Source organism: Oncorhynchus kisutch, linkage group LG4, assembly GCF_002021735.2.
Source record: "Oncorhynchus kisutch isolate 150728-3 linkage group LG4, Okis_V2, whole genome shotgun sequence".
Lineage (NCBI taxonomy): Eukaryota > Metazoa > Chordata > Actinopteri > Salmoniformes > Salmonidae > Oncorhynchus > Oncorhynchus kisutch.
The window spans coordinates 50,148,170-50,164,944 of NC_034177.2; the positions used below are offsets into that span (position 1 = coordinate 50,148,170).

The 16,775-nt window shown below is 45.7% G+C and overlaps 1 protein-coding gene across 1 annotated transcript in view; it reads left to right on the forward strand.

Annotated features, from left to right (window-relative positions):
• Positions 1-16,775, forward strand: part of shank2b (SH3 and multiple ankyrin repeat domains 2b) — a 126,149-nt gene that overhangs the window by 54,805 nt on the left and 54,569 nt on the right. The window contains exons 13-15 of the mRNA XM_031823147.1: positions 6,397-6,478; positions 11,469-11,551; positions 12,965-13,089. Coding sequence (XP_031679007.1) covers positions 6,397-6,478; positions 11,469-11,551; positions 12,965-13,089 — 290 coding nt within the window. The remainder of the gene's footprint in view (positions 1-6,396; positions 6,479-11,468; positions 11,552-12,964; positions 13,090-16,775) is intronic.

A 16,775-nucleotide genomic window follows, 5' to 3' on the forward strand; every position in this document is an offset into this window, starting at 1 on the left:
GACAAATTTCTTCAGCCTCCTAAGATTGAAGAGGTGCTGCTGCGCCTTCTTCACCACGCTGTCTATGTGGGTGGACCAATTCAGTTTGTCCGTGATGTGTACGCCGAGGAACTTAAAACATACTACCCTCTCCACTACAGTCCCGTCAAATTGGATAGGGGGGTGCTCCCTCTGCTGTTTCCTGAAGTCCACAATCATCTCCTTTGTTTTGTTGACGTTGAGTGTGAAGTTATTTTCCTGACACCACACTCCGAGGGCTCTGACCTCCTCCCTGTAGGCCGTCTCGTCGTTGTTGGTAATCAAGCCTACCACTTTAGTGTCGTCCGCAAACTTGATGATTTGAGTTGGAGGCGTGCATGGCCACGCAGTTGTGGATGAACAGGGAGTACAGGAGAGGGCTCAGAACGCACCCTTGTGGGGCCCCAGTGTTGAGGATCAGCGGGGTGGAGATATTGTTACCTACCCTCACCACCTGGAGGCGGCCCGTCAGGAAGTCCAGTACCCAGTTGCACATTGCGGGGTCGAGACCCATTGTCTCGGGCTCGAGTTTGGAGGGTACTATGGTGTTAAATGCTGAGCTGTAGTCGATGAACAACATTCTCACATAGGTATTCACCTTGTCCAGATGGGTTAGGGCAGTGTGGTTGTGATTGCGTCGTCTATGGACCTATTGGGGGGGGGGGGGGGGGGGGGGGGGTGTCAGGTAGGGTGGAGGTGATATGGTCCTTGACTAGTCTCTCAAAGCACTGAGTCGGTAGTCGTTTAGCTCAGTTACCTTAGCTTTCTTGGGAGCAGGAACAATGGTGGCCCTCTTGAAGCATGTGGGAACAGCAGACTGGGATAAGGATTGATTGAATATGTCCGTAAACACACCAGCCAGCTGGTCTGCGCATGCTCTAAGGACGCGGCTGGGGATGCCGTCTGGGTTTGCAGCCTTGCGAGGGTTAACTCGTTTAAATGTTTTACTCACGTCGGCTGCAATGAAGGAGAGTCCGCAGGTTTTGGTAGCGGGCCGTGTCAGTGGCAATGTATTGTCCTCCAAGCAAGCAAAGAATGTGTTTACTCTGTCTGGGAGCAAGACATCCTGTAACGGCGTTCTTCGTTTGTTGAAAGAGAGTCGGACCGAAATGCAGCGTAGTGGTTACTCATGACTTTAATGAAAAAAAGTGACACATGAAATAACTATACAAATAAACAACAAACGGAACGTGAAACCTAATTACAGCCTATCTGGTGAAACTACACAGAGACAGGAACAATCACCCACGAAATACAAAGTGAAACTCAGGCTACCTAAATACGGTTCCCAATCCGAGACAACGAGAATCACCTGACTCCAATCGAGAACCGCCTCAGGCAGCCAAGCCTACACTAGACACACCCCTAATCAACCACAATCCCAATGCCTACAAAACCCCCAATACGACAACACAATAACCCCATGTCACACCCTGGCCTGAACAAATAATTAAAGAAAACACAAAAAACTAAGACCAAGGCGTGACACATCCTGGTCCGCGACGAGGCTGTTTTTTTTGTCATCCGTGATTAACTGTAGACCCTGCCACATACCTCTTGTGTCTGAGCCGTTGAATTGCGACTCTACTTTGTCTCTATACTGACACTTAGCTTGTGTGATTGCCTTGCGGAGGGAATAGCTGCACTGTTTGTGTTCGGTCATGTTTCCGGTCACCTTGCCCTGGATAAAAGCAGTGGTTCGCTCTTTCAGTTTCGCGCGAATGCTGCCATCAATCCACGGTTTCTGGTTTGGGAATATTTTAATAGTTGCTGTGGGTACGACATTGCCAATGCACTTGCTAATAAACTCGCTCACGAATCAGCGTATTCATCAATGTTGTTGTTTGACGCAATGCGGAACATATCCTAATCCACGTGATCGAAACAATCTTGAAGCATGGAATCAGATTGGTCGGACCAGCGTTGAACAGACCTGAGCGCGGGAGCTTCCTGTTTTAGTCTCTGTCTATAGGCAGGGAGCAACAAAATGGAGTCGTGGTCAGCTTTTCCGAAAGGAGGGCAGGCGAGAGCCCTATATGCGTTGCGAAAGTTAGAATAACAATGATCCCGGGTTTTACCATCCCTGGTAGCACAATCGATATGCTGATAGAATTTAGGGAGTCAGATTAGCCTTGTTAAAATCCCCAGCTACAATGAATGCAGACTCAGGATGTGTGGTTTCCAGTTTACATAGAGTCAAATAAAGTCTGCTTGGGGGGGAATATATGCGGCTGTGATTATAATCAAAGAGAATTCTCTTGGTAGATAATGCGGTCGACATTTGATTGTGAGGAATTCTAAGTCAGGTGAACAGAAGGACTTGAGTTCCTGTATGTTGTTATGATCACACCATGTCTTGTTAATCATAAGGCATACCCCCCCGCCCCTCTTCTTACCAGAAAGATGCTTGTTTCTGTTGGCGCGATGCGTGAAGAAACCAGCTGGCTGTACCGACTCCGATAGCGTGTCTCGAGTGAGCCATGTTTCCGTGAAGCAGAGAACGTTACAGTCTCTTATGTCTCGCTGGAATGCAACCCTTGCTCGGATTTCATTAACCTTGTTGTCAAGAGATTGGAAATTGGCGAGTAGTATGCTCGGGAGTGGTGCGCGATGTGGCCGTCTCCGGTGCCTGACCAGAAGGCCACTTCGTCTGCCCCTTTTATGGCATCGTTGTTTTGGTTCGCCGGCTGGGATCCAATCCCTTGTCCTGGGTGGTGGGCAAAACACAGGATCCGCTTTGGGAAAGTTGTATTCCTGGTCTTTATGATGGTGAGTTGACGTTGCTCTTATATCCAGTAGTTCCTACCGACTGTATGTAATCAAACCTAAGATTACCTGGGGTACCAATGTAAGAAATAACACGTAAAAAAACAAAATACTGCATAGTTTCCTAGGAACGCGAAGCGAGACGGCTGTATCTGTCGGCGCCCCTGAGGAAGATCGATCAGGAAATCTACCGACAGGTGCGACCACAGCCGTTGTGGAACGGGTAAGGGTTGTAACTTACCTATGGGCAGGTGCCTAGGAGCCTTACACTGGGCGCACACCGAGCAGGAGGAAACATAAACCCTCACATCCTTAGCCAAAGTGGGCCACCAGTACTTCCCACTAAGACAGCACACCATCCGACCAATCCCAGGATGACCAGAGGAGGGCGACGTGTGGGCCCAATAGATCTGCCGGTCGCAGACAGCAGACGGAACGTACAGATGCCCAGCTGGACATTGGAGGGGAGGGGACTCTGCACGTAATGCCTGCTCAATGTCCACATCCAGCTCCCACACTACCGGCGCCACCAGGCAAGATGCGTCTGCCTTAACATCCTGGGAGCTTGGTCTGTAGGAAAGGGTAAACACAAAACAGGTGAAAAACATGGCCCACTTTGCCTGGCGAGGGTTCAGTCTCCTCGTCGCCCGGATGTACTCCAGATTGCGGTGGTCAGTCCAGATGAGAAAAGGTTGTCTAGCCCCCTCAAGCCAATGTCTCCACGCCTTCAAGGCCTTGACGACAGCCAACAGCTCCCGGTCCCCCACATCATAGTTTTGCTCCGCCATGCTGAGCTTCTTCGAGAAGAAGGCAAAGGGGCGGAGCTTCGGTGGCGTACCCAAGCGCTGAGAGAGCACAGCTCCTATCCCAGCCTCGGAAGCGTCCTCCTCCACTATGAACACCAAAGAGGAATCTGGATGGGCCAACACGGGAGCTGAGGTAAACAGAGCCCTCAGGTGACTAAAAGCCCTGTCCGCCTCAGCTGACAGGGACCACTGCAAGCGCACCAGGCCTCCCTTCAGCAGTGAGATAAAAAAAAAAGTTGGCAAACCCTAAGAACCGCTGCACCTCCTTTACCGTGTTGGGAGTCGGCCAATTACGCACGGCTGCAATGCGGTCACTCTCCATCTCCGACCCTGTAGTGGAAATGCGATACCCTAGGAAGGAGACGGACTGTTGGAAGCATTTCTCAGCCTTGAAGTATAGGTCATTCTCCAACAGGCGACCAAGCACTCTGCATACCAGGGACACATGCTCAGCGCGTGTAGCGTAGTATATCAAAATGTCATCAATATACACCACTACACCCTGCCCGTACAGGTCCCTGAAAATCTTGTCTACAAAGGCTTGGAAGACTGATGGCGCATTCATCAACCCGTACGGCATGACGAGGTACCCCTGGTGCCCAGAGGCGGTACTGAAAGCCATCTTCCTCTCCCTCTCGGAAACGTACCAGGTTGTTAGCTCTCCTGAGATCTAATTTGGTGAAGAAGCGCGCCCCGTGCATTGACTCTATCACTGTGGCTATGAGCGGTAGTGGGTAACTATACCTCACAGTGATCTGATTCAGACCCCGATAATCCATACATGGGCGCAGACCTCCCTCCTTCTTCACAAAAAAGAAACTCGAGGAGACGGGTGAAGTGGAGGACCGAATGTACCCCTGACGCAGGGATTCGGAGACATATGTTTCCATAGCCTCCGTCTCTGCCTGTGGGAGGGAATACACGTGACTCCTGGGAAGTGCAGCGTCTCTTAGGAGCTCTATCGCACAATCGCCCCGTCGATGAGGTGGTAATTGAGTCAAATCAGCATATTCAGGGGGAATACGCACGGTGGAGACCTGGTCTGGACTCTCCACCGTAGTAGCACCAACGGAAACCCCTAAACACCTACCTGAGCACTCTCACGACCACCCCATGAGAGCCTTCTGTGGCCAAGAAACAGTGGGGTTATGACAAGCTAACCAGGGTAGGCCCAGCATCACAAGAAACACAGGAGAGTCAATATGGAAGAGACTAATTCTCTCCGTATGACCCCCCTGTGTCACCATGCCAAGCATAACTGCATGCTCCTGGACGCTCTCCTCCACCTCAATGGCCGGGGTACCTTCTCCTGCTGACTCCATAGTTCGGGTCGGTGATTCTGTAATGGGTGCGTGCTGGTGGCAGGGAAGTCAGGCGCAGGAGAACGAACTTGGTGTCAACGGAGTCGTTTAATAAGTGCTCACAAAACTCCGAAAACCAAAATATACAAAATAATAAAAGTGGGTATAAAACCCGTCGCACACCAGAACATAACTTGCACATAACAATCACGACAAGGACATGAGGGGAAACAGAGGGTTAAATACACAACATGTAATTGATGGGAATGGAACCAGGTGTGAAGGAAGACAAAACCAATGGAAAATGAAAAATGGATCAGCGATGGGTAGAAGGTTGGTGACGTAGACCGCCAAACACCGCCCGAACAAGGAGAGGGACCGACTTCGGCGGAAATCGCACACACACACCTTACTTTTGTCCCCTTATTTAATTTGCGTCAATCCACTACAGCATTTGCAGCCACTTCTTTCTGAAGCCATTACACACCTCCCTACACTGATTGTTAGGCAATATTGATCCATGCCTGGGTTCCAACATTATACCAATGACGTGCTGCTTAAGGCTACTCACAGTGGCTTGGGCTGACTGCTTGATCAGCTTGAGTACATTGAGGGTCTGGGTAAATATTGCATAATTCAATTTGCTGGGAGACATCACCTGGGAATAAAGTGCCATATGGTGCAGTGCCTGTTTCTGTGAAAGAGCCTCTATGAATCTCACTATGGCATCTTCTATCTCTGCATGGAGTCCCAAAATGCACCCTATTACCTGAATAGTGCACTACTTTTGACCAAATCCCTATGAGGTTCGGGTGAAAAGTAGTGCACTGTGTAGTGAATAGGGCACCATTTGGGACGCAGGATCTGTTTGTTCTGAGTGGTTTGTGACACTGGCTGGCTGGCTCTGTTGTGCGGTTTTGGTAGTAGCCGCCATTGAAGTGATGCTATTTCTAGCAGTACATGTACGGGTACATGTTCTGCTTATTTTCAGGGGTTAAGAGGGCCTTCTTCAAACAATTATAAATGACGTAATGGTCATAATGTTTGTCTGTTTTCTGCCTCAGTACTCGTACCTATTTGATTTCATAAAATGGGTTGAACACAACCGCCACGTAGAATAAACATGGATAATGACCTATTTATTTGGAAGGGTTCAATGTGATAAGATATCTCTTATATCTCTCCATAAGCTTCATTTTGAAAATGAAAAGCTGTTATATTCTGCCTCTTACTTCGAAACAGTACCGTACTCCAGTCATCCATGTTAATTTAGAGCATGAGGAGGGCAGGAAATGATGTGATGCCTCATCCGTTGAATTGGTCACCCCTTTACACGTCACTAACTTAATGGCTTGCGTCCCAAATGGCACCCTATTATGGGCCATGGTTAAAAGTAGTGGACTATATACTGTAGGTGACAGGGTGCCTTTTGGAAAACAGTCATGGTCACCCCTTTAATGAATTGTTCACCCCTTTTACTGATTGTTTTGTTGTCTGTACTGCAGATGCCAGGGCAGACAGAGCTGAGAGGAGGAAGCTCTTCAGGCACTACACTGTGGGATCCTACGACAGCTTTGATGCGTCAAGGTAAGGATTGGTTTCAGGATTGGTCTTGGTTTACTTACTGTTTTTCCGAATGCCTATTCAAGGGGATGTTCAGAGGAAATTGGTGGAACCATGATACTCTACAGGGTGTGATATCTTCTTCTAAACTGCTATAGCATATGAGAAGTTTTGCAGACATTTATAGCTTCTGTGACGAAGATGCTGCTGACACATAACCCCTAATGTTTGGTGTCTGACTTCAGACTACAGATCTCAAGTAGCGTCACCGGCCTTATTCAATTGTAAAGAATGGAGGAAACAACTATGCACGTACGGTAGTAAGCTGTTCATCTGGGGGTCTTCGTCAGCCAATCCTCCCAGATGATGAGGCGAGGGGTGAATGTAAATTGTGAACTAAAGCGTACACAGCACTTGGCTTATTTCATGTATTTTCTTTTTCGTTTGGGAATAGCACATATGGGACATTGCATGTTACCCTTTCACCTGGCTTTCATGTGCATATTTCAGTTATTTCATTCATTCGTATCATTTTTTATGTCAGATCATCTACAGTAGTACCGCACTCTAATCTGTGGCGCCACTGATTACAGCACAAGAAAGGGCTCTAGGAGGACTCTTTGGATCCTTCTCTCTGGGAAAAAAAGCTTCTAAAAGGGTTCTCAGTGGGTGACAGGGTTCTACCTAGATCCGTAAAGTGTTCTTCTACAGGTGCAAGTCCTAAGGACCTTTTAATTTCCAAGAGTGTACTGTGCCAAAGCCTTTTATGGCAAAGCAAACTTGTGCAAGTGGAGAACATTGAGGAGGAAATTGGCTGGGTGGGAGTGTGCGTGTGTGCGTGTGTGTGTGTGTGTGTGTGTGTGTGTGTGTGTGTGTGTGTGTGTGTGTGTGTGTGTGTGTGTGTGTGTGTGTGTGTGTGTGTGTGTGTGTGTGTGTGTGTGTGTGTGAAACCTCTCGCTGTCAGATGGATGGTGATGTAAGAAATGCTTGAGCTCGGGGCCTCGCTTGTTCGCACTTGGGCATTCGATGCCGGGACTGTTATGCAAACAGTAACAAAGTAAGAAAAGTGTACCTAGGAAAGAAAGCACTCCATTCACAATGTCCTCAGCTTCTTCCCGGGGAACGGTCCACATGAGAAAGCATGGGGTAACTACATGTTTTAACTAACGAACATCCCAAGGAGACTGTATTGCAGCCCATGCACTAGCCTACATACCGAATGGATTTAATGGAGAGACCAAGAGAAGAGACAGAGCGATATCCTCCTCCATCCAACAGTACTAACATACAGTGCCTTCGGAAAGTATTCAGACCCCTTCCCTTTTTCCCTACATTTTGTTACGTTGCAGCCTTCTTGTAAAATGAAGAAGAAATGAAGAATATCCTCATGAATCTACACACAACTCATAATGGCAAAGCGAGACAAGTTTTTTTAGAAATGTTTGCAAATGTATAAGAAAAAAATAAGTAAAACGCAGAAGTATTCAGAACCTTTTGGAATGAGACTCGATATTGAGCTCTGGTGCATCCTGTTTCCATTGATCATATTTGAGATGTTTCTTCAACTTGATTGGAGTCCACTTGTGGTAAATTCAATTGATTGGACATGATTTGGAAAGGCACACAGTCTATATAAGGTCCCACAGTTGGCAGTGCATGTCAGAGCAAAAATCAAGCCATGAGGTTGAAGGAATTGTCTATAGAGCTTCGAAACAGGATTGTGTCGAGGCACAGATCTGAGGAAGGGTACCACAAAATGTCTGCAGCATTGAAGGTCCCCAAGAACACAGTGGCCTACATCATTCTTAAATGGAAGAAGTTTGGAACCATTAAGGCTCTTCCTAGAGCTGGCCGCCCGGCCAGACTGATCAGAAGGGCATTGGTTAGGGAGGTGACCAATAACCTGATGGTCACGCTGACAGAGCTCCAGAGTTCGTCTGTGGAGATGGGAGAACCTTCTTGAAGGACAACATTCTCTGCAGCACTCCACAAATCAGGCCTTTATGGTAGAGTGGCCAGACGGAAGTCACTCCTCAGTAAAAGGCACACGACAGAGTTGGAGTTGGAGATGGCCAAAAGGCACCTAAAGGACTCAAAGATGATGAGAAACAAGATTCTCTGGTCTGGAGGAAACCTGGCACCAACCTTACGGTGAAGCATGGTGGTGGCAGCATCACGCTGTGGGGATGTTTTTCAGCGGCAGGGACTGGGAGACTAGTCAGGATCGAGGCAAAGATGAACGGAGCAAAGTACAGAGAGATCAGGACCTCAGACTTGGACGAAGGTTCACCTTCCAACAGGACAACGACCCGAAGCACACAGCCAAGACAACGTAGGAGTGGCTTCGGGACAAGTCTCTAAATGTCCGTGAGTGGCCCAGCCAGAGCCCGGACTTGAAACCAATCCAACATCTCTGGAGTGACCTGAAAATAGCTGTGCAGTGACACTCCCCATCCAACCTGACAGAGCTTGAAAGGATCTGCAGAGAAGAATGGGAGAAACTCCCCAAATACAGGTCTGCCAAGCTTGTAGCGTCATACCCAAGAAGACTCAAGGCTGTAATCGCTGCCAAAGGCGATTCAACAAAGTACTGAGTAATGGTCTGAATACTTATGTAATTGTGATATTTCCGTTTTTTAGTTTGAATACATTTGCAAAAAATTCTAAAAACCTTTGTTTGCTTTGTCATTATGGGATATTGTGTGTAGATTGATGAAGGGAAAAAACTATTGAATCAATTTTAGAATAAGGCTGTAACGTAACAAAATGTGGAAAAACTAGAGGTCTGAATACTCTCCGAATGCACTGTACCCCCCTACCAGTACAGCCAGTGTAAGAGCAAAGTAGGTTGTCATGGACACACAGACAGTCCCTGTTACCGGTGCTGTGATGGCTGTTTGCATGCTGCTCTGCTCATCTGCTCTGGCATGGGGGGTGACAGAGGTGAGGGACTTCAGCCTGGTCCCAGATCTGTTGCTGCTGTCTTGCCAACTCAGCATAGCATAGCAGATCTGGGCCTTGCCAACTCAGCCCGAAACAAACTGATCTGGGACCAGGCTATAGGGACAGAGCCTCTGTAAACTTGGCCAGGCTTCTGGCTTGCTCAACGGACAACATATTTGGGGATTGGTCCTCTTGACCAGTTGCATTGTTGCACTGCACTGCTCCAATAAATGAATGTAATCTCTTCAAACGTCTGTTGATGTTCAAGCTACAGTGTAATCTCTTAATACATGTAGCAGAAAGGAGGCTACTACTGATTAGCTTGGTAAATACTGTCTGCATTGAGATTTGTCTCCTTTCTGCTTCACGTATTGACATATTTCACGGTAGCCTTTTGGGATAGCTATAGGCTGCCTTCTGGGTTCATACTAGGATATTTGAATATAGATGATTAGATTCTGTTTCCTGAAGGTCTGTAATCCCTGTATTACATGTGGAACACCCTTACAAAACGATTGCAGTCAGAGTGCAGTACGACCGCAGTGTGCTGCAAATACTGCATCCAAAATAAAGAAAAAATATTTTACTGCAGTAATTTTGCAGTGTAACTGCAGTTAGAGTGCAGTATAACTTCAGTTCAACTGCAGTTATTCTGCAGAATCTACCATAACCTTGTTGCACTATGACAGCGTTTCCAAAACTCAGTCCTCGGGACCCCAAGCACATTTTGGTTTTGCCCTAGCACTACACAGCTGATTCAAATGATCAAAGCTCGATGATGATTAGTTGATCATTTGAATCAGCTGTGTAGTGATAGGGCAAAAACCAAACCTGCACCCCCTTGGGGTCCAGAGGACCGAGTTTAGGAAACCCTGCACTATGATGACCTGTAGCATCACTTTGGTCCTGGAATACTATGACTAGCCCCCATTCTGATCACCAGCTCAAAGTAGAATGGGTTACCATGGCAACCGAGCATCCCACCACAATCACGCTGCTACCTCTGCTGCTCTCCCTTCAAGTTCCTCCTTGGAACCCAACCAAAGCATTGAACACAATACTAATTCTGGAATGATGTCTACTTCTGTAGCCTGGTTTATGACAATCAGGCTGACCTACTGTTTTTATTCAAGCATAGGCCTACTAGATTGGAAGGATGTTTAGAATTTAGATTGTCCGTGCATCTGAAATGGTTAACTACTGCTACTCCAGGGGTTCTTGAGAATGAAATTCAGCAAATTCTTCTTGAGAATTTTTTATTTATTTTTTAATTTTTAAACCTTTTCACCAAATTGTGTATTCTTTCTTTTGGCACAATATTGGTATGATTATTTGTTTAGTTAAAGGCTATTTACTCCAATAAATCACATTACTGCATGTTGGTCTGTATGCAATTTTGCAAACATATGTAGGCTAATATAGCCTAACTCTTCTCAGCGTTCATCCATGATACAGATGTTCATCCAGATGTTGCTGTATACACAGAGTAATACGACATCTCTGAGACCAGGTTGCATACAGTAAAGGATACTGCCGACTGAGGAATGACATACATTTGATAGGCAGGCTATGGGTGGTCGCTTCCACTAAATTGAAATAAATGACTCCAAATCGCCTGTCTTCATTCATCCATTAATTCGTTCGTTCGTTCGTTCATTCATCCACTCAGCTTTGCACCCTATAGGCTACCCCTTCCGCTCCCTCCCCTCCATCCTTCCCAGAGCCGCTGGCATTTTAGAAGCATTTTTTTATTTTCTTCTAATGTTAACCGCTTTTGATTTTGCTCTCCTTTGGGTGGAAATGTTTTCTCTCCGCTGTCTCCAGCTCCACCCGTTTTTTGTTTTGTTTTGCCTCAACGTTTTCGGCAAAGGTGGACTTTGGAGGAGCACTGTGACGGTGCGCTGTCGCTGTCACATCGACACAGGGAGCATCACTCATTACCATATTTGATTAATTCGGTGTGCAGCCGACGAGCTGTCATGATGAAGCACTCGGGGCGAGCAGCTGTGGCTATGATGCGGATGATAGGATGTAGTAACAACGGTCGCTTTGCGCGGAATTTTCTCCACAGCGACTGTGTTATTGACGAGAAGACGGTAGTTCTACAGAAGAAGGATAATGAGGGATTCGGGTTTGTGCTGCGAGGGGCGAAAGGTAGGAGACGGACCCTTAACTTAGTGTCTGTCTGTTGCTCCCTTGTTATGTTCATGTGTCATCCCCGGTCCACGTTGCAATATTTGTTTCCGTTGCGTCAGTGATGAGAATCACACACATAGTGCTTATTATGCACCCATGCTGTTTTGAGCACCCACTTCCTTCCATAGAAATTCCAATACTTTTTTCCCCCTTCTGTTGACGACCGTGTGATAGTTTTTGTGTTGTAGCTCATTCTCAAGTCAGCTCTGCCCCATATCATGTTTTGTGTGACCACCATAATTAGTTTAATATTGGTGCCTATAGGAGCCTATAATAACTGAATAACTACTGATATTCTGTTGACTTAAACAGCTTCCCCCGTCACAAACATATGTGCCTGATCAAGTAGACAATTATTTCAAATCTCATACCCAGAGCCTCTGCATCTGCTCCATAGAGTAGAAATGAACATAAGCTACTGTATTTGAATGAGCAGACTAACAACGGCCTTTGGAGTTTTCTTCATGGCTGATTTATTGCAAGTGTCACTTGTCACCACCGGTTTCTTGGAGGTGCTGTGACTTCAGTTCTGCAAGAGAAAGATGCTACACAGTATTCATGTGACATCTGTAGCAATCTGCAACATCTAAACTGAAGTCAACTTTGACGTGACTTTGCTGATATTTGTAAAAAAAAGATATTAAAAAATCTGCTTGCATAGGTTTAGGTGTGTAGTATATGGCATGCGATCCTGTCATATCTGCAGTTTGTCAGATCTGCAGTTTGAGACGCACACACACACACACACACACACACACACACAGCTCTCTACTGAACTGTACACAGTCAGTGCAGGGAATTTATTTGGACCAGGTCTGGAGGGGTGAATGATGCGTCTCCCTAGCTCCAAACCTCTGCTGCAGCCCTAGCCCACAGTCTCTGTCGCTGTCCCTGGCCAGACAGCATGATTATGCCACTAAGCTGTGATTACATTGCCATTGTTTTCTACATGCATGTTTTCCGTGTCTTACTGATAATTACATTGCGTTGGGATGATCCCGTCTAAATACAAATGGTACTGCAATATTGCTGTAATGATGTTCCTGCATGTATTACTGTATATCGTCAATGCACGCACAGCTTCCATGTCCATGTGTTTGTGCGTACACGCGTACGCAACACGGTTTGCAACGTCGTCATATTATTTGGTCCAGTAAAACATGTTTTCCATTTCCCAGATGGTGTCTGTTTTGAATGTTGACATTCAAAGGTGTTCCACGTTACACTGTTGCATTGAATTGAATGACCTGTATTACATATGTGCAGTAATGATACTGTCCCAGTGACATTGCTTCCCTGCATTTCTCACCTTCTCTTCTCTCTCTGACTTTACCTGGGACGTTGCCTGGCCCTGCTCACCCACCCCTCCAGCGGACACGCCTATCGAGGAGTTTACTCCCACCCCTGCCTTCCCTGCCTTGCAGTACTTGGAGTCTGTGGACGAGGGCGGGGTTGCGTGGCGGGCGGGGCTTCGCAACGGAGACTTCCTCATCGAGGTAAGGAAACATAGTCTTTCTCAATTCATCTCTCCTCGATTGCTTGTGTGCTCTCCTCTTGCCTCCTCCATAAAATGCATTGGAAAAGAGGGTCTGATGGGCCTACTTCTCCAGTACGGTTGAGAGGGAGGTGAGGAGATGGGATGTGAGGATTCAAACGTTCCTTCCTGAACTTGGAAGATTCCTTTTCAGTGTGAAGAATTTGTGATGATTATGTATCTTTTGAAACTGGATGGGAGGTCTGTCTGAAAGCATTTATGAATGTGGGCCCGACAAGCTCCATAAGCACGGGTCTCTTTTGTGGGAATTTAGGGTAGTTTACTCCATTTAGCATTTAGAGTTTTGTTTGACCCAGAAAATAATGGCTTTCAGAACAGAACAGCCAATTCTGGCATAGTTTTCTCTGCCTCCAAGTGAAGTGAACCTCAAAAAGTGAGTTATAAAAGTCTGGATAAGCTCCAGAAAGATTCCTCATGAACATACTTAATGAGAAATCTGTGTTCTGTTAATGCTGAAATAAGGAATACTACGCTACTGTGCTGAAAGATTGTTTTTTGGCTGCACCTCGTCTCATGTTGGTTGAAGCGCTGTCTGCTCCCCTCCTGAACTACTGTAACTTCCTCAGAGTTGTGCTCAGAGTCACTGCCATGCAGTACACTGTCCAGTTCTGTCTGTCAGTCTTTTTTGGTTGTAAGGCGATTTGAGTTCATCCCCAAGCATAGCCTGAAATCCAAACCGATACGTTCCGCTTCACTGTTGTTTCCCCAAACGTAACAGGATGAACAGTTAAATTCCAGGCTAACTCAGACAGTCACTATGGATTAGATTTCTACTTGAACACAGCACATACTGTAGTATTGTGTAGCACTCACCTCCTCTTGCTGTGGATTTATCTTCCCTTTGTCAGGACAGTGCCTCACCTAAAATTCTTTATTTCTTTACTTCATTGTCTTAACATTTGACCACAACAGGTTGTGGTTGAACAGACCCTCTGGTCTAGTAGTTGAGATGAATGAATGAATGCTTGAACAGACTAGGGAGAGGAGAGGTCCGTTCCAGTTCACTTTTTTTTCCATGGCTGTCACTTCAGTTCTATGTCAGCAAAACAAATGCATTTTGCGCTTGAAAAATTCAGAACTCCAACTCAGCATACTCCATGCGTTGTGTGAATGTTTTATAGGCACGTCCTAGATTTCTTCCGTGTCGGTGTTCTTCAGTGTGTTACTTCAACAGAACTACAATGAGATTGTATTTCTAGGGTTACTTCAACAGGGACGGGTGGAAGTCATTTTGTACTACAAGGCAGAATAGAGGGGAGATAACGATTGGCCATCTGTCTTCCTAGAGCATACAGACGCCGTGTTCATGGACTCATTGGGCGGTGAACAGCCTGTGTTTTTAAAATCAGCTGTCAGAGCAGGACGGTGATGATGTTACAAAACAAGGGGGGGGGGGGGGGGGGGACATCAACTACACTGTAAAAATAGACCGAGACAAAACACAGTGATTGTGTAACGAAACCCTGAAAAGTAGTGTACCTAAACTGAGATGTGGTGTTTGAACGTAAACCCAACGTGTACGTGTTCTGATACACAGAAAGTCTTTTTAAAAACAGAATAGAAGTACTCTGAATAACACCCAAAGGGGTTATTCAAAACACACAAAAATATGTTTTTTTTTTTGTTGCAGACTGTCCCTCATATTGTCAAGTGGTTTAGAAATGCAAATGGTTTATAGCCAGAATATTGATTGATGATAAGGGCCGATGGAGAATAGTTTTTTTCCACCTTCATTCTTTTCAGTGATTTATTTATTTAGACAGATTAGAAACAAGAGGGAAACAGGTAAGGAGTGAAAGTGGGACAGGTGGAGGTGGGAATTCAACCTCCAACTTCAAATGGAATGTCATTGTAATTTTGCACACTCAACCAGACAGCCGCACTGTAAAAAATATATATTATGCGGTGAATTGAAATTGACAAAACAAAAAAACAGCAACATATAATTAATATAAATGACTTCAAGTCATTTCAATGTTTTGTTAATTTCATTTGACCCCAAATATGTAAGAATAAATCCAACGTAATATGTTGCTCCAAATGTCAGTGTCTTTTATGAGGACAACCAAAGACAGAGGACATTGAATGATTTAACTCATTGGAAGTCTGGTTCTAATCTCCTATCCTGCTCTGTTTTGAAAGTGTTGTGTGTGTTTAAAAAATGCTCAGACTTAATGAGTATTTTACGCAACGTTGTATGCATGTTTGAAGTGAGAAACGTATACTTCTATATGAGTATTAAGCAGCTCGTTGTGCCATGAGGCGCAATGGATCATGATGAACGGATATCAAAACCGTCAGGCAAAATGACGTTGAGTGATGAGACCACCCATTCCTACATTTCCAACTTTAAATGGTAGAGGTAATTACAGTATCCTGCCATTTGTTATGTAAAACCTCTAGTTACTGCTGGCGAATTGAGCCCTGAACTCAACAATGCCTGCCAAAATGTGTTAAACTGGCAAGTGACCAGATACATAAATCAGTGTTAAACATCAAAATATTCCAGAAGGGATCTAATTCTTCACTAGACAGGAGGTGAAACACCATAACAGTGTTTAGAAGCTATAGAAAGAGGAAACGACACCAAAAGAGAAGGGATCTAATTCTGCATGGTTTCAAAAACGTCTCAGGATGGTGTGTTTCAGTACCACAGCAAAGTTAAGGTTTCATCTCCTTCGCATTGGTGGCAGCTCAGTTGCCACTAGTTTTGGTGTTACAAAACACTTCATTGTAACAGTTTTGAATAGAGTACAGTGGTGTATGTCTTGCAGCTAAACTAATATTGTCCTACCACTTCCCATGTTACTGTATAGTCAAGCTAGAGATAGCCCCAGGGAATTGTCCCTTTGCGTTCAAAGTTGTTGTCGTGCTATTACAGTCTATTAATCATGGGAAGCTTTAAGATTTGTCACACTTCTCCCGTCTTTTTGGTGATTATTCCTCAGAATAGGATTTGATCTTGATTTGATGTCATCCAACTAGCCAATAATGTACAGCATTGCCCATGAAATATTACATTATTTAGCTCAGCAGTAAATTCTGTGCCCTGGTTGGGGGACAATGGCAGTCTCGGGAGATCACTGCTTACTCTTGTGTGTTTTGGTGCTCTGCTTGGTCATCCCCAACAGACCATCTCCTATGTCCTTGCAGGCTGCCAGTAAACCCCTGTTTAATGGTCCAGTCAATACTTGGGATGTGGATAGCTTTGGGAACGGGGATGGGGAGTTTAAAGCCTGCCTGGTGTTGTGGGTGCATCTCTTGGGTAGGTGAAGGTTATTTAATTTTACCTTTATTTAACCAGGCAAGTCAATTAAGAACAAATTCTTATTTTCAATGACGGCCTAGGAACAGTGGGTGAACTGCCTGTTCAGGGGCATAACAACAGATTTGTACCTTGTCAGCTCTGGGGTTTGAACTTGCAACCTTCCGGTTACTAGTCCAATGCTCTAACCACTATGCTACCCTGCCTAGCACCCCCTCTCGCCTGTCTTCAGGGAGAGGGGGTGCTGCTCTACAGATGGGTGTGTCTGGGACCTCAGAGTGATCTGTCTCTTCTTCCCTTCACTCTATCAGTGATCTCTCTTATCCCCTTCACTCTATCAGTGATCTGTCTCTTATTCCCTT